This window comes from Diadema antillarum, unplaced genomic scaffold (assembly GCF_040938485.1).
Source record: "Diadema antillarum isolate AM-2024a unplaced genomic scaffold, OU_Dant_1.0 scf00000027, whole genome shotgun sequence".
Classification (NCBI taxonomy): domain Eukaryota; kingdom Metazoa; phylum Echinodermata; class Echinoidea; order Diadematoida; family Diadematidae; genus Diadema; species Diadema antillarum.
In genome coordinates, this window is record NW_027270916.1 from 1694098 (window position 1) to 1721543 (window position 27446).

The following is a 27446-nucleotide window of genomic DNA, read 5'->3' on the forward strand; positions in this document are numbered from 1 at the left end:
CATTTTTTTTTTTTTCATTTGATAAAAAAAAAAATAGTGACCAGAGTATTACAAATGGGCTAGAAATAGAGTGTCAGTATATACTGTAACTGTATACCAGACATCATGAGGACAGTGTTAATGCATGACGGAATCCATTTTGAACTAAAACATTTAATTGTAAATTGGTATTTACTTTTATTTGTCTTATTTTAGCTTTTGTTAGGCACCTGAACCGGGAAAGTACCCACTTAGAAGTCTATTTCATTTGTTACATGTTGTAGTATGATTTGTGGAACTGAATATGACACTATGGGGAAATTTAAAGTCATTCCCATGAATATACTTGTGCACTAAAGACAAATGTCCCATACGTAAGTTGAGCCATGTCCCATACGTAAGGTGTACTTTCGTTAATTAAACCAACTTCATGAAAATATGCTTTATTCTTTTGCAGTGAAACTTTACTGAAAGATACTTCAGTATTGTACCTTTCTTCCCTTCTAAACAGAACTTAATCAGTAAGGTACTTTCAGAGAATTTTCAATTCAAACTTTATTTTGAAAAATCCAGTTTTTCTCTGGTCCCATACGTAAGTTGCCATATTTTTCTTAATAAAATAATTAACCCAAGGTCAAATGACATCAAACTTAAACACAATATTCTTCTCAGGGCTACCAGTCCTCCTGATGATAAACAGTAAAATCCAAGTGCTCCTTCATTATTTTTCAGAGGTTTGAAATCTCTGAATGTCCCATACGTAAGGTGCGCGATATCTTGGACTTGCCCTGAAATAAATGTCGAATGTTTGCTTTGACGTTCGGAAATGAATAACAATAATATTCAACTCCGTATGATGATAAAATAAATATCGGATGTTTGCTTTTATGTTCGAAAGTAAATAGCAATAACATTCAGCTCTGGAAGATGCTAAAATAAATGTCAAATGATCCCTTTGGCGTTCAGAAATGAATAACAATATTCAACTCCGTACGATGATTGAATAAATGTCGGATGTTTGCTAACATTTCGAAATGAATAACAGTAACATTCAGCTGCGTTTGATGGTAAAAAAGAATGTCTGATGTCTTCCTTGACGTTCAAAAATGAAAAACAGTAACATTCGGCTCTGTGCGATGCTAAAATAATTGTCAGAGGATTCATTTCACTTTCGGAAGTGGACAGCAGTAACATTCGGCTCTGTATGATAACAAAATACCGTAAATGTCGGATGTTTGCTTTTAAATTTGGAAATGAATAACGGTAATATTCTGCTCCGTACGATGCTAAAATAAATAACAGATTGTTGTTTTTACATTTGGAAATGATTAATGGCATCAATCGGCTCACTTAGATGCTAAAATAAATAGTGGATGTTTGCTTTCACGTTCGGAAATGAATAAGGATAACATTCAGCTCCGTAAGATGCTAAAATGAATGTCGGTTGTTTGCTTTTACATTTGAAAATGGTCAATAGCACAATCAGGGTATGCAATTGCGTAACAGGCGAAAAATGAAAAAAACTTGGTGAAAATGCTTTTTTTGCTGTTTGTTGTAGCTGAGCATTCAAATTTTCATTTCATGTAAAGAAAGAGTCAAAATTTTGCATAAAACTGCACATAAATAAGCATTTTAATTAGGGGTGTCGAATTACATTGAAATGACTAATATGTTTGAAAAATTCATTAAAAAAAGGAGAATGTTTTTGTTCATCTGAAATTGCGTTTAGATATTCCTGATAAATATCCCTTTCATTCACCACCAGCACATAGCCATGACATATCACAAAATATGAATTAATGTCATATTTTTACTACTCAAAATGGATGATCAATTTTGTAGGCATTACTTTGAATTCAAATAAAACCACTTTTTATATATTTTATGATATTTCACTTTTGCCAAAGAGTGAAGAGGTGAAACTTTCAGGGATAGGTACAGTGGAAACTCGATATAACGAGATGGTGGGGACCGAGTCATTTTCCTCGTTATAGCCGATATCTCATTATATCAGTAGGCATAAAAGAAAGCATAACATAAAGACATTAATTTGCACATGTGGGACTACCCATCGTCTTTCAATCAATACTGGTAACTTGATAATGTGTGTGAGGGAATTACTCACCTTTATGGGTAAGAAGATGTTTTTCGCCAATGAAATCCAATATCAAGAATGTGTTTCTTATTAATTGTAGATGTTTGAATCTGTAAATTATATAGCTTGCGATTGTGTCAAGATCGTCTGTGGATTAGTATGTGGTTATGGTATGGGTGTGTGGAATATGGTCTGCACAATGCTGTGTGTGTATGTGACACACTCTGTATGTACATTATGACTGCGTGTGTGTGTGTGAAGATGGGGAATTCCCTACGTAGAAAGCCAATCACAGCATCAGATTGCCTCCCACCTGCTAAACATCATGATGATGTCATGTACAATGTATACACATGGCCGTCCCACCATATTTTCTGCATAATCAGTGTGCGCGCACACACACACATACACGTACAACATGCAGTGCTAGCTGGAGTGCACTGAAGAAAATATGTGTGTACAAGACAGTTTTTGGCGCATCGAGCTTTACAATCTCGGAAGGTGATAGCACAGGCGAAGTAAAGCTTTACCCGAGGACATTTTGCTTTACCTCGCTATAACAGGTTTGATTGGCTATGTTTTTCTTTGTTTGGAAGTCACAAAATTTATCTCGTTATAGCAGTTATTTCGTTATAGCCGATCTCGCTATAAGAGTGGCATTTTACATAGACTTGTGTGGAAGGAAAATTGGGACCGGGAAAATTTCCTCGTAATAACCGATATCTCATTGTAGCAGTGTTCGTTATACCGAGTTTCCCCTGTAACAGACATATATTGACCATTATTACAAAGTTTTATGAAAGTAGGGATGGTACTTTGGAAGATATGATATTTTTCATCAAAAAATTATCTGTACAGTTTGACCTTGAATGTGCGCATAGTGTTTGGATCCATTCTCATATTTGTTAACACAGATAGAAGAATGAATATGAGATTTATGATGACTTGAGTTGATATCCAAGCTGTGACACTCAAACAATGACATATCAAGCCAAAATACTATGTTTTTGCTTATGATATCTTTAAAAATTGAAAAAGCATTGAAATAAGAACACTGAACACTTATCATATGACCTTCATGCAGTAGAACATGGGCGTGGATCAGTCTTATTTTTCCTCAGCAATTTGTAAAAATATAAAAAAATATTACAGTTCTTATTGCTCAAATTTGCTAAACTTTTCACACAATAGATTACTACATACAATATGTACAATTCATGGCTAAAAAGCCAAGGATATTCAATGAGGGGAAAAGATTCTTTTAAGTAGTCAAATTAGGATAAACCTCACTGAAAATACTAAAAAACGGCAGCACTTATTTTCCTCAGCATTTGAAAATGGCTCAAAACTCAAAACTGGCTGAACATTTATTGGCAAACAGCACACCATATTGTAGTGTATCTTCAGTACTTTAAGGAGAAGCAGAAAAATAAGCTGTTTCTCCATGTATTGCTGTACAGTATGGGTTAAAAGGTCACAATGTCACAAAAATAAGCCAGCATTACACTCCTACCATGACAAGACTTCAGACCTCATAACTTTCTCCAGCAGAAAGGACCACTGTTTTTTATTGCATGCAAGCAATGCCAGGAAAAAAAAATCCATTAATTTGATACCAAACACATAGGGGTAGACTGAAAAATCGGACCTCAAACCTTGATTTTACATTTTGTAAAATGCTTTTTTCGATGCATTACATGGGTTTTGGGGGACTTTTTGGTAATTGATCTTTAATAATTAACAGTAAATGAGAAGATATTAGCTATTGTATTACCACATGTGATTATTGATGTCTCAGCATGCTGCATGTGAATTTTGAATTCAGTGGGTGCATTCTTTTAGAAGTTACAATTTGTTAAAGTGAGAAAATCATGATTGCATACCCTGATAGTGCTTATCACCAAATGATTAATGGTAACATTCGGCTCCGTAAGGTGCTGAAATACTAGTAAATGTTGGATGATTGCTTTTACAATCAGAAATGAATAACAGTAACTTTCGGCTCTTTACAATGCTAAAAAAATATATATTATGTAATATTAAGGTCTTATTTATCCAGGGTAGCCTCTTCAGTGTTGCCACTGTTCTACCAGAGGGCCCTGCCATTATTATTACCCCAGCGTTGCCAGGTACCCATTTATACACCTGGGTCAAGAGGGACATGGTGGGTATAAACATCTTGTCCAAGGACGTAAGCACTGGGCGGGAATCGAACTCGGGTCCTCCGATCGGGAGTCGAGAGTCTTATCCACTATGCCACAGCGCCCCCACAAATGTTGGATGTTTACCAATTATGTCTGCAAATGCTTCCACTTTTTTGTCTCGCCCACCGGAGATGAAGGCGAGACTAAGGGATCCAAATGGCGTGCGTCCGTTCGTCGTCCGTCCGTCCTCCGTCACAAATGTTAAAGTTTACCTGCAAGACTCTCTTATGATGCATAACTTGGCAACTGTTACAGCAATGGCAGCCACACTTCGGTGATAGAAGCACTAGGGGTATCTTCATGTTATAGTGTTGTCGGAGGTCATGTGATGATGTCAAAGGTCATTTGAGGTCATATATCAAAGAGTATGTGCAAGACTCTCTTTTCTATGTTAAAAGTTTACCTGCAAGACTCTCTTTTGACAAATAACTTCACATAAGTCGCTTGGATTACAACCTAACTTGGGTCATAGATGCACTGGAGGTACCTTCATGTTATGGTGCCGTTGGAGGTCACAGGATAAGGTCAAAGGTCATTTGAGGTCATACGTTAAAGTTTTCTTGCAAGACTCTCTTATCACGGAACTCGACACGTTGCTACAATGGCAATCAAACTTGGGTGATGGATGCACTGGGGTACCTTCATGTTATGGTGCCGTAAGAGGTCACATGATAAAGTCAAAGGTCATTTGAGGTCATATGTTAAAGTTTACTTGCAAAACTGTCACAGACAGGGGTCAATGAACTTTTAGGGCCCAATGTTAAGTTTTTATGGCGTGTTTTGATTATGGCTCATAACTTTTGATCCCTTTGTCTGTTTGTGACCAAACTTGAATGGTAGATGTCCCTTGGGGAGTTGAAGGTCACCACAAGGTCAAAGGTCATAGGCGGTTCAATGAACTTCCGGGAGTTAGAAAAATATTAATTTCTTGTACGCGAATGGGCAAGACACAATTTGGCACTTGCCTTGTCTTTTCAAACGTAAGTTTTGACCACCTAAGTAGGCATCAACTTTTATAATAATCTCTAAGCCTACATGTATTTGCTAAATCTTAGAACTCAGAATAACGATAAAATGATTGAATTTTCTATTCATTTATTTTAGACATGGGTAGGGTCTCACTTCAGTAATGCTTAATGTTTATTTTTCTATGTATAGTAGGACCGATTTAGTTTTTCTTATGTTTTTCTTGATTTTTTTCGGGCCACCAGATTTTACATTCGGGCCACCAAAAAAATGAAAATCCATGATTTTGGTGGCCCGATTGGGCCACCAAAAATAAAAGTTAGTGTGGAGCCCTGTATTAGGGTTAAGAAAATTTTTGCACATGAAACAAACAGACCTACTGTTGTACATAGTACAGTGTGTATTACACTTTTTATGCCTCTGCCACAAAGTGTTGCTGGAGGTATAATGGTTTTAAGTTGTCCATCCGTCTGTACATTGGTCTTTCCATCCATTCCTCTGCAATCAGTTTCCCTCGCCATGTCTTTTGTTAGTCACATTAATATCACAGAAACATGCAAATGCTGAGTCTAGGGGAAGGTGTATTCCAATGTCTTTTATTATTTAACATAATCAGTACTTTAGCAGTGATTGACAGATGAGGTCACAACCAGAATCTTGGTTTGGAAGGTTTTTGTTGGCATATTCAAGTAATCTGAAGAAAATTAGATGAAAAGTTATCTAAAAATATATGGAATGTTTCTAGATACTTGTTTCACCGCAAAAGTGATGTTGAGGGTATCATGAATCAACACAAATCAACATGCATACTTGTTTGTCATCGAACCTTTAATAATTGAAAGGAGAGGGAAAAGAACTTTCACATTTTTAGAACTGATGACAGGTCTGTGCACACCTTTGATGATCAATGCATTCGGAAATTTGTCCATCTAAAATATAGGAAAGGACCAAGCGGGAGAGGGTGTGGGAAGGAGATTTTTGCATTTTTAGAATTGAAGTTCACCAATCTGGTGCACACTTTGAGTAAAATATTTGGACAGTTTCTATCAAAATGACCAAAAAAATTTTCCACATCATGGGAATTACAATGTATTTCATGGGCAAAATGATATGTTTGCCCTCGAGTATTGACGCCTCTGGTTCTACCACTGTAGGTTATATCTACAACTGTACTTCACAGGAATGGTTTTACAAAGAAAGAAGTGTGTGTGTGTGTGTGTGTGTGTGTGTGTGTGTGTGTGTGAAATTACTTTTGAGGTCAGGTAAAAATGTACATGATTGCATAGCTCAAAGTACACAAGGATGACAAACTTCCTTTAAATACTCGATGCATACATGGTACAGCACTTCAGTCAATATCTCCATTAGATTGTGCAAGATACAGTACATGTACATACACAGAGCTTCCCTGTATAGTGAGCGATTACTTCCAAGGCTATATTAAGTTGCCCTGTAGACTTGTTCTTATCTCACTCAGTCTCACTCTCTCCCTTTCTTAAATCTTCCTTTCCATCTTCCAAGCTGATTTGAGTGTGTTGATAAACACAGACATGTGCAAGACCCTGGCATGTTGTGCTGTTACCATACACTTGAGTCCAAATGGAGTTGGCAGTGGGCAACGAGTGACAATGCATGTTGCTATATTGAGATACCTGGTCTGAGAGTAAGGCCAATGCTATGCCAAGTATCCAGCACTCACCCCAAGCAGTCTGCGGTTATGCCACCTATAGTACATAGGCTGTTTTTTTTTTTTTTTTGTAGTACTTAAAGGGGATGGTTAAATTACATGTTGAATTAAAAAAGAACATGCTATAATTCATTAGAATGTGCAATGCTCTCATACCTAAATGATTACAGGAATGTCTCCTGGTACATGATATGTAATTTATTGGTCTTGCTTGTATTTTCATGGAGCTATATAAAGTTGCTCTGTTGTTCTGCTTTGTTCTTTCATTAGAATTATGACCAGTAGTCCAGTTAAAACTCACACCCATACATGTACATTTTTGTGGCTGTGCTTGGCTGGAGAAGTGGCCAAACAAGGACATACAATGTAGGTTGTCCCATGTCTTTCAGTTGCAAGCTTTTGCGTTCCTATCCCCCTCCCATTCTTTTTTAATCGAGAATATCACATAAAAAAAAAAAAAAGTATCATGAATGAAAGCAGCAGGATAAGTTGTGAGTTAGCTGAGAAGTTAAGAATATTTGAGGAATATTCCCAAAGCTTTTGCCATTGGAATGTCAGTGAACACAATATTCTTTGGGCATTTCCTCTATTTCTCTTTAGGGTGGCATCACAACTCATTCACTTGTAGCATGTCATTATCAGACATCTAGGTCACCTTGACTGTTCACCCATTGAGGATGGGCTGAATTTGACAGTTGCCCGAGTATACTCGGGACTTGTCCTTAACGGGTTAGAAATATGATGCCTTGTTTATGTTCTGAGAAAGAGATGATGAGTTTGCGAACTTTTTGATGCAAAGCAGTAGTTAAAATCTCTTTGTGTACAATAAAGAAAATTAAGAAAACACAGATGATGTCATGCTTAGCATGCCATGATATGTCAGTGAAAAAGTGACTTGATGAAATTTGCTCTTTAGAGACTTGAAGGTCCAGGGAAATCAAGAGCATGACATTTTTTGTCATAGACATCCTAGGTAATTTTTTTACTCTGAGTTTGATTTTCACACACATTTAGATGATTTTTTAATGAGGAAAGAGATACTATGAAAGAAAAACTGCTCTTGAAAGCCCCTCAAAATTCTGCCAAAATTCAGCAAACCACACGTAGAACCACATGTAGTGAAGTCATTTCAGGAATGCTCTCTGAAAAACATGCATGCGTAGTATGCACTGTGTATAATTTACTGTATCTTTTGTCTTTGAACCTTGCCAATTATGACTTTTTTTATTGACTGTGTGTTTTTATGACTTTTATATTGACTGTGTTTTTTTCTTTTGTTTTTTTGGTTTTTTTTTTGTTTTTTGGTGGGGGGATTGGGTTGAAGAGGGTTGTTAGAGGGTTTGACAAAAGAGAAATAATTCATTTCTTTATCAGGCCCAAAATATTGGCAGTTATACATTCTATATCTAAACCCTGTAGAGTTTTTAGCCAAGAGCTGTGCTGACGCAGCAGCTAGAGTCTTGAAGGCAAGGGAGACAGGCCTACGATGGTTCGAATTTTTTCAGGGATCACAACTTTGTGGTAAGAAGGCTTTGTGAAGGAAGTTGGAAAATGAATGTTGTTGTTTTTTTTTTTAATCTGTTGTATTAAAAAATTTAGTGAAATTAATACTTACAGTGTCTCGATTGAATACGCGTTTGTGTTGACGTGTGCAGTGTGAGAGCACCGCAAGCAGACTGTGCTGGTTATTTGGGGTAGTATCATGGCGCATGGAGGTAGCCCGTCAGTCCCTTAGGCGCACAATGCGTGCTTCAGGCATAAGCCCTGCCAGAGATTCCACTGTATTATTTATAGTCAGACAGTCATGTCATTGATTTACTAAAGTGTATTTCTATTTGCTTTGGGAAATGATATCTAGTCTGTCTTGTCTCTGTTTTGCGATAAAAGTGTTTTAGATGAAATTTGTAGAAAATAGGGCCTACTCGTAGTCCATTTGTCTACTGTAAAGTTCCGTGTATAAGACGCACCCGTGTATAAGACGCACCCCTACTGTTGGACCTAAAATGAAAAAATAAAAAAAACACAATAATTTACACGCAAATATTGTGTGTGTCATACATATTATTTAAGCTCAAAATATCCCTAGAATGCAGCATGTGTTTGCTCTATTTTTCGTTTCCTTTTATACTTTCTTTTAACGGTATTCATCGGACATCGGCAAAATATGGAAGACGCAAAATGCGAGACTTGTCTCGGTACTTGCTATTGTTTCGCCTTTCAATCGTGGTACATGTATCATCAAAGATCGTACACATGAGTGTACAGTATGATCTTTGCTATGATACATAGGGTGTCTCGCATATTGACGCATGTCAGAGTTGGAAGGTTCATTACGAAAAATAAGAAAAAGCAGTAACAAGTGTATCAGAGGGATCGTACACCGAGACGTACAGTGTACGGTGCGTACGGTAATTACACTTACTGTTGTTTCGCCTGGAGGGATTACCAGTAACGTGTGTCTCTTGTACTGTATCATGCTTGTATGCACAGTGCTACTGCTAGCCTTTGACAAAAGGCAGCTCGCTATGATTTCAGCACACGCACACAGAGTGCAATGGACTTGCACACACAGCACGCAATGGGCAAGCGCGCTCCGATCCGATCGTTGTGTGCACATGAGTCCATTGCGAGAGCCTTTCTTCAGCAGCTGCCTTTGCAAAAGACACTGTAGTGTTGATCCTACTCCGTATTTTGCAGCTTTTGTCTATGGCCAGATTGATATTAGTACATCAATAAGTTTTACGGTATCGGTAATTTAGTAATGATACCTGTACATCGCATATTTCAGCTACTAGGTTGGCTGTTGGTAGCTTGGTAGACTGATATACATCAGTACCTGGTCTACACAGGTTTACATTGCATCATGTATTTACATTACAGCTGCATGTTGTCTATGGCCAGATTGATACATCGGTCATCCAACTACGGTACACACAAGGTCGATGTAAGTTTATTTGGTACAGCTGTTGTGTGTGTCCAGATTGAAAGATCGCTCATATATCCGTAAGTTTTAGTGATTGCTTACCCTCCAAACGTTGATGGGCATACATGGCCCCAAGTTGACCTCATAAAATTGGGTGTAAATTTACATGACAGATTTTTTTCCGTGATTTGACTGTACCCATATATAGGACGCACCCCCGATTTTTCATGTTTTTCGACGAAAAAAAAGGTGCGTCTTATACACGGAACTTTACGGTATTTAGCAGCACTGCAGGACGCTGCAATGTTGCACAGAATTTAGACCGCATTGAAATGCACAGTGTAACTTATTGTAAACACAGACAAAGGCTATTTCTGTAGGTCACACAGTCATGTCATTGATTCAATGTTCCTATTCGCTACCGAAAACCGATATCGACTTGTCTCTGCTACTTAAAGGCAAAGGAAATGCTTTGATATAATTTGTTGCTATACAATACTCACCCGTTAATCGGGAACCCGCTTTAGTGGGAACCCTGCAGTGTAACAAAACATGATGCAACAAATTTTTCAGAACCATGAACCACTTTATTGAAAACAATCTGGCTAAAACACTTCCATTGTTCGTGTATTAATGCCAGAAAATTATAAGTAAATCCTTAGAAATAATTGCAGAGATTTAATTTCCTTACCAGAAGGATTATTTTCTAACCAGTTTCTGATAGGTTATGCCGATTGCAGTCTAAACATTTGCCACTAGATAGTTAGGCATAGCGGAGAGGCGGTCTTATAGAGCGTCATTTTATGTGTGTTGACAGAACTACTCATGCACACACACTGTACCACCCCTTCAGTGTGCGATACATGAGGCGTTTTCACATCAGCCCAATGTTTCGGAATAGCACGCTATTTTCTGACTTGGGAAATAAGAAAATATTTTGAGCTTGGATTTGTACCGGGCTGATGTGAAAACGCCTAGAGAGTCACCTTCCCTGCATGCGGCCCATACTCTCCCCGTTTGTACATAGTAAGCATGCATGCCGTGTATGTGTGTGACAGCATAACAGGGGGCGTGAATATGAGAAAAATGTGTTCGTTTGATCGTCGCAATCTGTGTTGTCGAAATGTGCATGTTGTTTTAAAAAAACATGTAAAACAGCATGTGGAAGTTTGTGTAGCTGCCTCTTTCTCTGCTCTCATAGGGTAGGCATCATGACTTTGAACTCTAAAAAAAAAAAGGATTATTTTGTGGATCAAATGACTGAAGGTTTGTTACAGTGATACATTTACCAAAATTTTGAGACTGCATGCTGTGTCTTTTCTTATTGCCGTTTTGTGCCTGCGTGTTATAGTACACATGTATTTGTTGCTGTGGTTATCTGCGGGTTTGATAACTGTGCATGATTTAGTGTAATGCTCACATACTAGGCTTCATGTTGAGTGATTTGCATGGGCCGATCCCGGCCACCACTTATTAGCGGGAGCACCGCTTAGACAGGAGAAAAACTTGTCTCCCAACCCCTCCCGATTAAGCAGTGAGCACTGTACTCGTAGTCCAATGTCTCTCTAGGCTAGCATCACTGCAGCAATCAGCATTGTCCCACATTGCTCAGACTGCACTGAAATACACAGTGGCTGGGGATTCTGAGCTGTATAGGCCTACTCAGTAACAGATAATAGTCGTGAATTGATTTGCTGCTTCTTTTTCTTCGCATCAATATAGCAAGCCTGTATTTGCATGAACATTTAAAAAAAGTACCCTTCAAGTGATGAAGTGTCGGATGAATTTGGGGATGTTATTCACGGAAGATTGGGTACAATGTGACCACTCGATCACACCCGATGGAACAAAGAAAGCCATTTATTGAGCTGAAAGGCTGCTCAAGGCTACTACACATACATCTGTACTTGTATAGGAACCTTCAGAACCCCCTTTTGCTTAGTGTAAACAGGGTATTTATTGAGTAATAATCTGCAAGAATGCATGGAAGGTGAACTTGCGATACTTGGGTGAGTGTAAGACTCACTTCTTCTCTTGTATCATTTGGATTGAAAAAGGTGACTAGTCGCTTCATGCTGTCGCAATGGTTGCACGCTTACATGCATTATTGTACTATTAAAGTGTCTTTTCATTGGAATTTTCTACAATTTACTTATGAAGATTTTCTGTATCACATGGGATAGGAACAATGTACACAATGTAGCAGTGTTTTTGCATGTTAACATCTCTGAGCTGTCATGACAACTTGCAAAATTAACTTGAAGAAAACTGAAAATAACAGCCTTTAATTTGAACAAGAAGGATATACATGCAGTCCTGTTCATGAAAATACAACTTTACATTGTAGGCATTGTAGGTTGTGTATAGTGTACACATACATTGCATCATGTCTGTGGGATGAAGTACAATGTAACATGCCTTAGAATTCAACAAGTGGAGAGACATCTGGCAAAATGGTGGTTATGCAATCAGTGAGTAATCATTCAAGCTTGAGAGAAAACATTGCACAATCCTTGTGAGGTGTCTAGTCTATGATTTACACTTCCACAGCCACTGTACCCAGTGTAGTCATAAACCAAGCGGGGAATCCCCCAAAGTTTGTACGGTGCCTACGCTGCTGTACAAAATGTATCAGTGCACTTTTCCTGGCTTGTGAATACAGATCATGTTCTATTATGTGTCTGTGAGTGTGTATACATGGATAAGGCTGCGTTTATCCAACTTGAGAGAGAGAATCACATTTCAAAATGCGTTCAGAACGGTGTTTGCAAACTTGGTTTGAAACACGATTCTCGGGGTGCCGCGTTTATCTAACCATCATACAATTGCAGTTCGAGTGGTGTCACTGCACAGCTGCTTTGCGCCGTTTGACCCGGGAAGTAAAGGTGAACTGCATACCACCAAACATGCCTCATCAGTCACACTCAAATAGTGGGTAGAGAACACAACCGGAAACAGCTGGGATTTGATCTTGAGATATAAATGCGTTTCAAAACGGCATTGCATTTATCTACTCATAGAACGGCGATCGTGGTCTCAAATACTGTTGCATTTATCTAACCCATGAATATGCCTCAAACACGTTTAGGATCGTGATTCTGCCTCAGAAGTTTTTTAGGTAAACGCAGCCTAAGTGTGATGCTTTTATTATCAGTATCGTACATTACGAGAGAAATGACTTGTATACAATGTGGATATTGAGATTATTGTATCCACCAGCATGTGTGCCAGAGGATACTTTGGATTCAGCAGCGTTACGCCGCCACTGCCGCTGCCGCTGCCACCGCTGCGTCACATTCTTGTGTGCACTCTAGCGGCCACGGACCTTGACGGATTTCTTTGAAATTTTATACGGAGGTTCATATTAGTAATATCTCCACACCTATAACTTTGGGTGATGCTGCATGAGGGAGATTTTGCATTTTCAGACTTGATATTCAGACATCTGATGCACCCTATTGATGAAATATATATACAGTTGAACCTCTCGTATCCGGACAAGTCGGGACCGGGGCTCATCCGGATAAGGGATTTGGCCGGATATGGGAGACTCAATGCTTTATAGATGGAAATATACATGTACTGATGTAGCCCATTGTAGTACCACATGTAGTAATGTGTATACTGCAACCTTTTCATTGTTACACTCAGTAACAGACCCCAAAATAGAGGTTTGTGTTTGCAAGAATGAAATCATTTTCTTTTATAAATTCTTGGGATGATTTACCTAAATGATTATTATGTATCAAGTATATGTAATTCATGTGTGTTTGTGTAGGAGTTCTCAAGGAGTTGGGAATCCCCCTTTCCTCCCGTAATTATTTTTTTTTTAAAAATCACGGCGAGATTGCGTCCGTATAATAGAGAGATCCGGATAAAGGGAGGCCGGATAAGAGAGGTTCAACTGTATGTAAATATATTTTGTTTCCATCAAAACAGGAACAAAAAGATATATATTCCTGCAAGTATAGCGGAAGTGGTAGGGTTGCCCCCTCCCATACGATTGACATTTTCATATTTTCAGACTTGAAATTTAGAGATCTGGTGCACCCTTTTGGTGGAATATTCAATATTTGTTTACCGTTTTAAAAAGTTAGGAAAAATATATTCAGGATAGTGTCAGGGAGGGGGAGTATTGGAGAATACTCCTTCCCATATACGATGGAGATTTGGGCATTTTCCAACTTGAAATTCAGAGATTTAGTGCACTCGTTTGGTGAAATATTTGATATTTTGTTTTTATCATAAAAGTAAGAAAATATATATTTATGGAAATATGTGGGGGAAGTGTAGGAGGTGATGCACCCTCCCACAAGAGGGAGATTTTTTTTTCAGACCTGAAAAGCTCGGGTTTTATGGTGCACAGTGTTGATGAAATGCTAAAGAAGTGTAAGTAGAATATTAAGACTAGTACATTGTATATTCAAGGCAATGACCTGATGGAGGATGTGGGAGAGGAAACTTTTGACAGGATAATGATACTGCTTTGAATGTTGGCATTAATCATTTACACAATGTGTTGATAGAGCATACTCAATTACAGCTTAATCTGATAATCCCTTCAATGTTGTTGCTCTGGTGGTTTACATCCTGTTTTTTTTTTCCCCATTCATCACACAGCTACCACGGTTTGGTAAAGGAATAAGTGCTTGAATAGACTGGGTACTTCAGAGCCTCTTTTCTCAGTTCACACTTTTCCAGAGTGTGTGCTAATGGGGCCTAAATTGTACATTTTCATCTTCACTTTGAGATCCCCATGTCCGATTTTCACCAAACTTGGTAGGTAGCATCCCAAAGGGGATAGGATCTCAGTTTGTTCAAATGGGCACCATGGCCCTCCTGGGGGGCCCAATGGGTGCCCAAACCCCCTAATAAAATTAAGGAATCTCTAAAAATCTTCTCTAGAACCAGAAGTGATAGGGCTTAGATAATATAATACTATGAGTTAGTACATTGATGACTGTAGTTTCAAATTCGTTCATGGGATTGGCGGAATCAGGGGTGCCCCCCCCCCCCCTCCCTTGGGACCCAGGAGAGGGGATGGGGGTGGGTCCTAATGGGGCCTGAATTGTACATGATCATCTTCTTTTTGAAAACCTCATGATGAATTTTGACCAAACTTAGCAGGTACAGTTGTAGCACCCTCGGTGAATAGAATCTCAATTCCTTCAAATGGGCACCATGTCCCTTTTTTTTTGGGGGGGGGGGGGGGCTCTAGGGGGCCTGCCTCCCCCCCCCCACATTAAGGAATATTTAAAATCTTCTACTCTAGAACCAGAAATGATGAAGCAAAGTTGATACCATGAGTTTGTACACTGATGACTTTAGTTCCAAGTTTGTTCATTGCAGATCCAGGGCTGCCTGCCCCCCCCCCCCCTTGGAGTTGAGGGGGGATCCATATATGCAGACCTAAGTTTCCAATGTTCTCAGGTAAGAGTGTGCAAGAATGCATGGAAGGTGAAATTGCGATACTCAGGTGAGCACGTGACCCCCGGGTCTCTTGTATTGTTTTGTTATTGTACCTTTTCTATTTTCTATTTTTTATTCAATATTATTCCGGAGAGAGCAGCAAGCGCTCTGAGTAGTTCGTAACTAGATAAAGCACTATAAGAAATTGCTTATAAGTTCATAGCCTTCATGCCTTTCATGACCATGCTATTTGTTCTTTGCCTGACACATCAGTTGGATACTGTAAAAGTGGAAATTTTCGCAGTTTTGTAATTTTCGCGCATTTTGCGCAACCAAAAACTAGCGCGAAAATAAAAACACGCGAATATTTTTGCTTGCCATATGTTCCTGTGCGTGATGTCTTGATTCCGCAGAATTAGAAACACGCGAAACTCTTCTTACCGGGCCAAGCGCGAAAATATCCACTTTTACCGTATTATACAAAGCTGTGGGACAGGTGAGCTGCAGTATGGCTTGGTGCCCATCTGAACCTGTGTCAACAGAGATGTCAGGCCTGACTCTGGCCTGGCATGCCTTCATAGCTCGGCTTCATGTTTCCTTACTCACTCCATATATCATGCATAGGTCACAGTCAGTCACAGGTCCAGTGGCATACAGCTGTATGTGTGCTTGCCATGTATTCTGTCTAGTGTGTGTAAGTGTGGACTGAACTGTGTATACTGTGTTTAAGCAGACCCAAGCTGTGTAGCCATCAAAATACCAATGTGTGTCTCTGTAATATTAATGGGGCAGCTTTATTTTTGTGTAGAAGTTAGCAGTCATATGATGGCCTGGAAGAGAGCCTGCCAGTTGTATCCAGGCACAGATTTTCTCCATCTTCTGATTCTGTAGTTTCATGCAAGGCAAATACAGCTGTACATGTAGTAATGCATAGACATATTGACAAGACTGACAGAAGGTACAATGGAGCTTAGAGGAAGGGTTGCCTGATTATATGATCAGGGAATAAATGTAAACAGGTCCACATACAAAGAGTAAACTGGAAATCAGGAGGATAGTAAAAAGGAGAGCGAGCTAGGAAACAAACTGGTACTGTAAAACGAGGAACTAATATATGTTCGCGTGCATTTTAATTTCGCGAATTTCAGGAGCGCCAAGATTCACAAAATTAAATGCACGCGAAAGTTCTTGTCTACACTATATGCATTGAATGCCAGTGGCAGTTCGTGAAAATTTCGTGCCGCGAATATATCATGTTTTACAGTAAATGAAAACTACAATCTCTGCACCAATAGATAATGGTGGAGTAGTCTGAAAAGAAGTTGAAGAGCAAGACTGGATACAGGAGAGAGGAAGAAATGTAGGGAAGAGTGTATAGATTTTTAAAAGAACACTTTTTTATGTAGAACTTTTGACTGAAAAATCAGCCTGTATCTTGTCATCTGGGATATGTTCCGCAGAGACCTAATCTGGCTTCATGGAGTCCCCTCCTATAGACCGATTTGAGCGACTGTTCATGGAAGTGCGCCCTCTTAAGGTGACGCCATAACTGGGGGCCATCCAGGCCGGGCCGGCAAGCGCCGTGCATTCGTGGCAAGGGTGCCAGCGGCAGTCGGTGCTTTTAACACGCGGCGCCAGCCGGCCAGCTATCTCTGGCAGCGATCGACGCGTCTGTCTTTGTGACAACTGCTCTTTTTTCGCTCGCTAATTGTAAAATTCGCGATCCAACAGTGATTAGCGAAATTCGTGAAAATTAAACAACTTATACCGAGTATGAGTGAATGGGTAGGAGGCATATGGCTGTAGCCAAAACTTGAATTTCAAGGTAAATATCGGTACGATCTGTGAGTGTTTGTAGACTCTATTTCTATGGCGATGACTTGGGTACTCGCGTGTAATATATATATATACTCACATTTGTGTAAGAGAATGAAAACCGCTAGGGAGAACTATGGCTAGCCGTAGGCAGACGTCTTGCGAGTAAGCCTAGACTGTTGAGAAGTTACCTGATATAATTAAATACAAATAAGGCAAGAGTCCAGACTAGACCTATTGACTTCTACAACCCTACATCCTATATAATTTTCGGTTGTCGCTAACTTCAGGCAAGCCTAAGTAAACCAAACGGAATAAAGATCTAGGCATTTCTAAACCGTACAGGGTCTAAACTAAATTAAAGTCGCCTGATGTCAACAACCAAAACTTTTACTGTTCTAGATCTAAGAAAGTAACATTGCAAAACATCGTGCTAATGCCTAATTTTATAATCTACAAAAGTGACTTTCAGATTGAATTTTCTTAATATGATTGTGAAGCGGATGTTTGCCCCTAACTTGCGCTTTAACCATGGTTTGATATATATAAGTATCGATATCAAAATTTAACTTCAGAGTTTCAGGCCAAAATTGAATAGCTAGATGCCTTGGCATGCTTTTTTTTCTCCTCAAAATATAACTTTGTATTTTCTCGTACGTATACAAAATTTATTTTCTAGTAGTTTGATGTCTATCGTTTATCCTTCGCACTTTGTACTGTATACTGTCTATATAAATATATATTTTTGTCATATAGTATTTGAGAAATGTTTATAACAACCTCTTCATCAACAAGTGCAAGTAACCAGTATATGTAAAGTAAGCACAGAATATGTTTTTATGTTCATTTTTGATTTAATTTCCAATTTTTCATTTTTCCTCATATGCCATGTGCCTTTTTTTAAAGTCTCAGGCAAACTTTTCTGACTCAGCCAGTGCAATACTGCCATACACAATAGTGCAATACCTGCCTTCTTATGTTCTGTGTTATGTGATCTGTGATATATGAAGATTTTTTTTTTTTTTAATGTTTGACCAATTGTTTTGAAATATGAAATCAATGTTTTAAGTAACAATGATAATATATAAGGGTTTTTTTGGGGTGGGGGTGAACGTGATATTGATTGTTGTAAGAGTAATATGTTTGTAAACGGTGGTTTTGTTGTAATGATATCAAGTGTGTGGTTATGATAATGATAATCAATTTTGGATATTGTTAGTGAATAAAATGAGGTAGAAGTAAAAAAAGTGAAAGTTGGATAACGTAAAGCTGAAAAAAAGGAGAGAGAAAATGAAGAATAAGAAGAACAAAAAGAAGAGAAAAAGGAAAACAGGAAGATGAGAAAGAAGTTGAATTTACAGATATTTTTAAAGTAATCGTGATTATTTATGGTAATGAGAATAGTGATGTTAGAAATTGTAATAATATGTATAATGGGAATTAACTTGAATGTTGATATTGTGTGACGAATATGTTTGATATTCATTTTTCATTCTATGTATTTCATACAATCTTGTACATATTTTATAGTATCGTGCTTATTTCTGTAAAATGTCTGCAATCCAGCCTGCGGGCTGCAATGGACATTACTCAATAAAATACCCTTTCAATTTCAATTTCAATTTCAATATGCTTATGATGGATTTTCTGATTTACCTTGTGAAATGTTTTGTTGGAAGAAAAAATGAGAATGAAATTGAATTAAATTGAATTGAATGGTCAATGCAATGCTGAACATTGAAGAAGAGAAACAATATAAGAATTTAACACATCTTGAAACATTTATTTGCCTGTAAAATGTTTGTCATAGTATAGCCAGGATACTGTGTATTTAAACTTTGGAAAGTAGTACACCAAGCATCAAAAAGCAGTGAACTATCAAAATCTTTTCAAGATCTTAACTTGTCTTCTAAAATGAACAACATATTTTACGAATATGCAGTGATAGCCTAATTAAATAGAGGATCTAGTAGGTATAGGCCTAACTCTGTTTCAAAATCTGTGCTGTGATTTTTTTCATACCGTTTGTATTTCACTTGTCTCTATTCATCATTCGTCAGTAGTGAATGAATTTCACACACTGCCGTGCAGCTTCCATTTCCGTTTTTTTTATTTTTTTATTTGTGCACCTAATAACTGCACAATATGTTTTCCAGATCCTTCCTATGAAGTTTTCATTGTAGATCAATATGTCTGAATCACTCAGTTGGTCCAAAAGAAAGGCATTAAAAGCCGCTGAAAGATTCTCGCACACTGAGTAAACAATCACAATATCGGCGCGGCGCGGCGGCCGCCGGCGCAGCGGCGCGATGGGTGCGCTTGGCTGCTGAGCCGACTGGGTACGCCAGAGCAACTCGCTTAGCTAATTCGCTGGGCTGATGGAAGCCTCGTTGGCCCCCAGCTATGGCGATCGATATAGCGCCGCTAGCGGCAGTAGGTGTACAGGTCATCAAAATCGAATCGGTCTATACAGACCAAGGGCTCTCCTCCTTGCTCCTATGGTGGGGCTGCTCATGGTCTGCTCGCTGTTACGCACAGACCAAACATTACCATAACCCCAATTTTATACAGTTTTTTTACATTCAAACAAGTTTGACATGACATGACACATTATGTAGCAATATTTAGGTTAACTTTCCCACATTGTGCAATCGCAAAAATCACAGTAGCTAAGTTACATTGCAGAAATTTGTATCCGTATTGGTGATATTGCAACATTGCCATTCGCTAGCTGTAAGTCGCCATTTAATACATACATACACGTAAGTCTCAGCCAGCATCCACAATATGGTTTGGAAGGGAAAGTCGTGTGATGCGGGACTTTCCCCCACAATGCTGGGACTAGGGTGATCATGGGGTTTATCCTTAAGTATTATCTGGATTGTGACCAGATGCCAATCTGTGACTGAATGTTTGAAGGTTGTAGGGAATCTAGGTTTCTAGGTGCTACTGCAGCACACCAAGAAGGTAATGCGAATTTATGAGTTGACTAGATAACACCCTTGTTCTCCTGAGCAAGCAAAACATACAGATGTAAACACAACAAAAGGGGAGGGTATGCAGTGCATGTAGAAATCTACTGTGAATATTTCTCCCTGCAAGTTTATTTGCATTCACATGATGCTTAGAGGTGGCAGACACAAATTAGGCTGTCTTGACTAGCTGGCTAGGAAGCAAATCATAGAACCCTACATTTTATTATGACTTTTATGAAGTGCTTGATTTCCATTACAAAGTGCTAGATATTGCAACTGATTGAAAAATTCCCCCACATCGACATAAATAAGCACTGACTTGATCTTACAAACAGTGAGTGTATAACATACAAAAACATCTCAACGGAAGAATTTCACAAATTTGAAGTGCTAGATATTGTTTGATAATAATTGATATTGTTAATACTGAACTGGTAGTTGTCCAATACTTTCAAAAGACTTCTACAATATTGTGCATCCACTGTGCTTCCTCTAATGACAATGTGTGACTCAAATCGCAAACACGTATGAAAAGATTTTAAGGGCAGTGTGCCATTATAAATGAAAACTGTAAATGAATTGTATGAACTGTGTTAAACTAACTAGATGATAAAGGCGGAATGATGTCCAGACTTGAATAATGTCCAATAGGTTTGTATACATTATGTACACATACCTGGTATGTGTGATCTATAGATGGACAGGGTGTTTTCCAACTTCAGAATTTACTCTATGGTATTTTAGTGCCTAACATAGTTGCTCGTACATTTTGTAGCAACCAAAGTTGGTACATATCTGCATGTTGCATTTATTAATGTTCCCTAATCAAAGTGTTTTCAAGCCTACTCCCCTATGCACATGTAAAATTTATGATAATTAATATATTGTTTTATATGATTTTCTTTTTTTTAAATGAATGTACATATGGTCATTTCCAAGGTAAAATTGTACCTCCTTAGAGGTGTCAGGTTATTTTCTTTTATCAATGTACATTACCCCTCCCCCCCCCCCCCCCCCCCCCCAAAAAAATAAAAAATAAATAAATAAATAAAATATATATATATATATATATATATATATATATATATATATATAAATGAATAAATGAAATAATAATAATAAAATAACATAAAAAATAAATAAATAAAATTACATATGATCTTTTTTAGAACACTTTGTAGATACTGAAAGATAACTTTGCCCTCAAATTCCTTCAGAGAAGCAATTTGTCTGAATTGTTGCTGAAATAAAAACTTTTTGGGTAACATACGTAAATGCTGGGCAGACATGTAGATGTACTGACATATGACATAGTGCTAAAGTATGTTACCCCAAAAGTTTCCATTTGGCACAAATTGTAATAGATTGCTACTTTGAAGCAATTTAAGGCAAAGTTATCTCTCAAGTGTTTAAAAAATCGTATTGTATGGGGTAATGCACACTGGAAACAGAAAATACCTCGACATCCCTGAAATGTATCCTTTTACCTTGGAAGCACCCATGTGTATATTACAAACTTCAAATAAGCTTGGCTATGAAACTGAATGGTATTTATGACACAGTTCTTGTTTTTCAACATGAACTTTTTCTTTAATTTACAGGCTGTACTGAAGAACATCTTTGAAGAGGAAGTCAGTATTGCCTTTGAAAACAAGTAAGTCTGTATCTAGTCATTTAACGTTGTCCATACATAATAGATAGCCAAGGCTTGACATTAGTGATGGCCTGGTACCACTAAGAATTGATGCCGGGTCACTAAAGTTCCAAAAGCTTTATCTTTTGACAGCCCAATCAGGTAAATAAGATTCAAAATATATTGTTATGTTTCCCTTTCATTTGGGCCACTGCACTTCTTTTGGGACAGCCAAAATGTCAAATTAAAAGATGTTAGCCACCAGAGAGAGAGAGAGAAAAAAAAAGTGAGTGTCAAGCCCTGATATAGCTGTCACTGATGTAAGACTGGGGAAATGCTTCATATGTCATTGCAATTTCTGCATTCATTTATGTTAAAAAGTCAACAATTTGTTCTACATTGAGCCTTCGAAGTGAGCTAAGTTTGCAATAACTCTTCATCCAGTGTCCAGTGTCTGTTGTATGCAAACTTATTACATTTTTATCTTCTTCTTGAAAACAACAAGATGGATTTTTACCAAACTATCGGAATAAAATTGCGATTTGTTTGAATGGGCACCATGCTCACCCTGCCCCCCCCCCCCATTAATGAATCTTTAAAAATCTTCTTGTCTAGAACCAGAAGTAATAGAGCTAAGTTTAAATACTGTGAGGTAAAATACATTGATGACTGTAGTTTCAAGTTTGTTCATAGTGGATCTAGGGGTGCCCGAGGAGGGGGGTTGGAGTTGTCCAAATTGGGGCGTAAATTGTACATTTTCATCATCTTCTTGAGAATGCATGGTTAAATTTTCACCAAACTTGCTGGTATTATCACTTGGGTGATAGAACATGTACGTATTTGTACAAATGGGCACCATTCCCCACCTTGGGGGAGGGGGCCCTGGAGTACAATGCCCAAGGTGAGGGGAGACTGACAAAACCCCCAAATTAAGGAGTCTTTACAAATCTTCTCTTGAATTGTTAAGCTATGGTATTGCTACTGTATGTGTAATTTAGTAATAGTGACTGTAGTTTCAAGTTTGTCTGTGGCAGATCGGGGAAACCAAGACAATTCCGTCTTCTTCGTGAAAACACATGGTCAAATTTGTCACCAAATGCAATTTTTTATCGCAATGGTGACAATTTATATACTTAATACAAGGATCCAAGAACTCCCTATTAGAATAGAACAAACAAACAAACATTACATTATGTGTCCTTTTATTTTAAAACTGGAAAGTCAAATTTTCTAAATACAGTCTACTTGGTAGATATTTTTACCAGTGTGATGGAATATGCAAATGTACACCATGCCCAGTCAGTTGTTCTTAGAAAGTTTCTATGCCTCCGCCCCGAAGTGTTGCTGGAGGCATTATGTTTTCGGGTTGTCCATTCATCTGTCCTTCCATCCATCCGTAATCCGTAATCCGTCCGTAATCAATTTTGTTGACAGCATAACTGGTTGTGCTTATTAACTATTTGTTGCACATTCTCAAGGTCAAAGATCAAAGATCAAGGTCAAATGCTCAAAATATAACCATTTCCTCCATATCTCTGCAATGCGTGAAGGCAGCCTAAAGGTATTTTCTTGAAACTTTGTGTTTACATGTGATACCCAATAAGGATTCTGTAGAGAAGGGTTTCAGGCCATGAGGTCAAAGGTCAAGTGAAAATGTTAACATTTCACTTTTTTCCTCACATCTCGCAAATGGTTAAAGGCATCTTCATGGAACTTAGTTCATATGCATGTACTGACTGGCAGTGCTTATCTCTGGAATTTTGTAGTCATGGGGTCAAACGTCATGGTCAACTCCTCAAAATTTCATTATTTCCCTCATATCTGTGCAATGCCTGCAGGATTTTTCTTGAAACTTAGTGTAAACATGAATTAACCAAAAGAGGTTCTCCTGGATTTTTTTTTTTTTCCCAAAAGGTCAAAGGTCAAGTGAAAATGCTAACTTTCACCTCCTCCATATCTCGGAAGTGGCTCAAGGTATCATCATGACACTTAATAGTACATATTTATGCATGTTCTGCCTGACAGTGATTCTCTTGGGAATTTTAAGGTCAAAGGTCAAGGGTGAAAGGCCAGGTTGAAATGATAAAATTTTATTATTCAATATTGAAATTACACTTTTTCTCCTCACCTTGGAAATTGCTCAATGCATAAACTAATAAAAGGGTCAAAGGTCAAGTAAAAATCCTCAAATCCCCAAATACATACTCTTGTAGACAATATAGCAATTCATCCTATTAAAGCCAAGTTCAAATAAAGTGAGTATATTCAACACATTTGTGACAAACAAGACATTATTTGCTTCCTTTTTTTTTTTGTGAAAGTGTCGTCACACATTCATTGTCAAGATATACTATAGACCTATTGGGAGAACCATGCATTATGGCTAAGGTATACCAGTCGCCATAGCAACATTTCTTTCTTTTTTTTCTTTTTTTTTTTTGGTTTTTGGTTTGTTTTTAGTAGTGGTTATAGATGTTCATTATCTGTCATCCATGACACCTTGCATATGACTGAGGTGTATATGTCATCAAGATATGTCCTTATGTTGTTGTTTGTGTAGTTGGACAGCTGAAAGGAGGGTTCCCATCAACGTGGTGAGGCTACCACCAGAAGCATCTCCCAGGGATGGCTTGGAGCTTAAAGCAGATGAGGAGGTTGAAGTAAGCGAGTACAATGTAGTTGCGATCTAAGAAAAGGAAGCACTCGGGTTCAAAATGATGAATTGGCTATAACTGTATCTGTTAGTTTGAAAAAGAAAGATAAAAATTACATACAAGGTCTTTGTTAACGTTGCTATATGCATTCCTTGATCAAAATGTATGCATTCCCCACCTAGCAAGATCATTTCACTTGTCAATTGAAGTTCATGAGTGAGTCCTTACAGTAAAAAATTCTTTGTGGATGCTGCCCTTGTCTATTTAAATATTGTGTTGGTCATTGATTGGTTGTGTGTAGATTGCAAAAGGAATGAATGATTGGTAAGGAACACAGCATAATGTTGCAGTGTAGGTAGTATGCCATTGGCAGTTATGTGACTAGTTAGAACATCTGTTCAATCTGAACAAGGGTGGAAACCACAGAGAAGAGTTTTAGGGTCTTACCCATGTTGCTGCTGTGTTCATGACAGGCAGGCAGTTGGCATGAGACAAAGGGTTGGAAAATTTCTTGCTTACTTCAAAATTGAATCACCAATTGAACTTCTGTGCAAAGCCTGCATTACAGTCAATCCTTCATTAAATATCAAGCATCATCTGTGTACAGTGTCCTTTTGGTACTAGTTTAGTCTATAGACTTGATTGAAACCATGGATTTGAAACTACTGTGGTGAGATAGGGCTTAAAGGGGCATTCCAGATGATTTTTATAATTTCAAATCATGTAGTACATAAATTGACAGTTCCACATATATTTGTGGAATTTATTGTGGTCCTTGAGCAGAGAAACCAATACTCTGAAAATCTTTAACAAATTACACTGAACAGTGTTGATGACATAAGAGCCTCACATATTTCAGAAGTGTAGCTGTGTAATTCCATTATAATACCGCTTCCTTAACAAATTCACCTATGTAGAATCTATGCATACCTTCTTCTTATGTTCTGCTTCTTTGAGCCCCAACTCATGTGTTCTTATGGTGAGGCTGCCATGTCATCATCCTTGTTAATTGCAATTTGTTATAAATTTTGAAAACATTCTTATTCCTCATCCCTATCACTATAAATTATAAAACTTTGTACTAAGTGTAAAGTATAGTTGTTCAAGTGTAAAAGTCCAAAAATCATCCTGAGGTCTCCTTTAAGTGTTTGTAACATTCTCTCAATAAACTCATGTCCAGTTTTCATATGGATGTATTTGTCCTCTGATAGGTTTATTCAAGGTCATTTGAAGGAGAGCCATGTGGCTGGTGGCGAGCTAAGATCCAGATGGTCAAAGGCGAGGTATGTTTTGGTTTTTACTGTCAGGAAAGCAACCACACAATTTGTTAAAGGGTGTGTACAGTTCTGGTCGAGGTGAAAATTTAGCTTTTAACGTTTTGCGAGATATTCAGAAACTACTCTATGAAATGTCAAAGAGCACGCAGTTCTAAGGGGTATCAAAAGTTTATTTGATGAAAATCGGTTTTGAAATGGCTGAGATATCCAAAAACAAAGTGAAACAAAGATATCCTAATAAAGTTGTGGCATGTCGCCTTTTATTATTAGCACTTTTTTGGATATCTCAGTCATTTGAAGGAGAGCCATGTGGCTGGTGGCGAGCTAAGATCCAGATGGTCAAAGGCGAGGTATGTTTTGGTTTTTACTGTCAGGAAAGCAACCACACAATTTGTTAAAGGGTGTGTACAGTTCTGGTCGAGGTGAAAATTTAGCTTTTAACGTTTTGCGAGATATTCAGAAACTACTCTATGAAATGTCAAAGAGCACGCAGTTCTAAGGGGTATCAAAAGTTTATTTGATGAAAATCGGTTTTGAAATGGCTGAGATATCCAAAAACAAAGTGAAACAAAGATATCCTAATAAAGTTGTGGCATGTCGCCTTTTATTATTAGCACTTTTTTGGATATCTCAGCCATTTGAAAACCAATTTTCATCAAATAAACGTTGAATCCTTCTTAAAATTACATGCTCTTTCATATTTCATAAGAGGCTTTTCATTATCCCACTTAGGAATGTTCAAAACATGAATCCCTACCTCAACCAGTACTGTACAGTCCCTGTGTCCGGCCTAAATAATACTTTTTAAGATGAGTGATTGTCATCATGACACATGTGAATTTCAATATAGATTACCAAAATAGATTTTAAAGGCTCTTAAGAAAAAAAAAAAGAATCTTGAAGAGTATTTAATAGACTATCCTCCTGTTGCCTAAGAATATGAAGTGCCTTCTTTCATCAGTAAGTATGATTTTATTGCCAATACATCTATGCTTTGACTCTATCGATCACATACATGTATACTGTTAAGTATTGGCAAAATGAACCTCCATTGCCACAGCAGATACTCCCCAATTTTAACTTCTAAATGTTGACATCTATGTTTGCTGCTCACCCAGGGGGTGACTTATATTTGTTCATTATAGGGATGCTCGGGATTATTTAGATAAGGTGAGAATGATATGTTTTGACACACACTGCTTACTTGGCTCACTTTGAATTTAGTTGTATGGTAGGGAATATATTTCAATAGAAAAATGTTTGTGAATGGTTGCTGTCTTCATATGTACATTCTTTTTTTCTTGTGCTGCTGCAGTTTTATGTCATAGAATATACAGGCTATGATGCAACATACAACGAAATTGTTCAGGGAGACCGGTTGAGGCGAGTAAATCCTAAGTGAGTATTTATTTTCTTGTTGAATAATAATAAAAAAATATATATTAGTTCTCATTTGTACACCAGATGTTAATTTTTACATTTTTTTTCCAGACCACCAAGAGAGAAAAAAAAAGGAGTTACAGATAATCTTATATAATCTTATTTCACATTCAAAAGCTTCTCAAGAACCTTTTCTAAAATGGGCATAGTCATTATTTTGTTAATTTTAACAGACTATGACTAGATTTTTGGAGAATTGATAAATTCCTCTCTTTACATTGAGCAGTTGAAGATATTGCAATGATTGCTTGCCTCTCCCATTAAGCAGAAAAGGCCCATGTAGTGTAGTTACTGTTTGAATTTGATTGCTTGTATAACAAATTCAATTTTAAATGGTAATTTTGCAAAGGAATAAATTTAGTATAGCTGATAGGTTTTCAATCACTCCC

At 37.8% G+C, this 27446-nt stretch overlaps 1 protein-coding gene across 2 annotated transcripts in view; it reads left to right on the forward strand.

The window, feature by feature from the left end:
- The window catches only part of LOC139735390 (RNA-binding protein FXR1-like), a 75387-nt gene that overhangs the window by 12423 nt on the left and 35518 nt on the right, over positions 1 to 27446 (forward strand). The window contains exons 2-5 of one of the 2 annotated variants that reach the window (XM_071646149.1): positions 21655 to 21707; positions 24247 to 24346; positions 25552 to 25623; positions 26933 to 27015. In XM_071646149.1, the coding sequence (XP_071502250.1) occupies positions 21655 to 21707; positions 24247 to 24346; positions 25552 to 25623; positions 26933 to 27015 (308 nt within the window). Of the gene's footprint in view, positions 1 to 21654; positions 21708 to 24246; positions 24347 to 25551; positions 25624 to 25909; positions 25968 to 26932; positions 27016 to 27446 lie in introns of those variants that run through there. The other variant, XM_071646142.1, reaches the window with a different exon arrangement.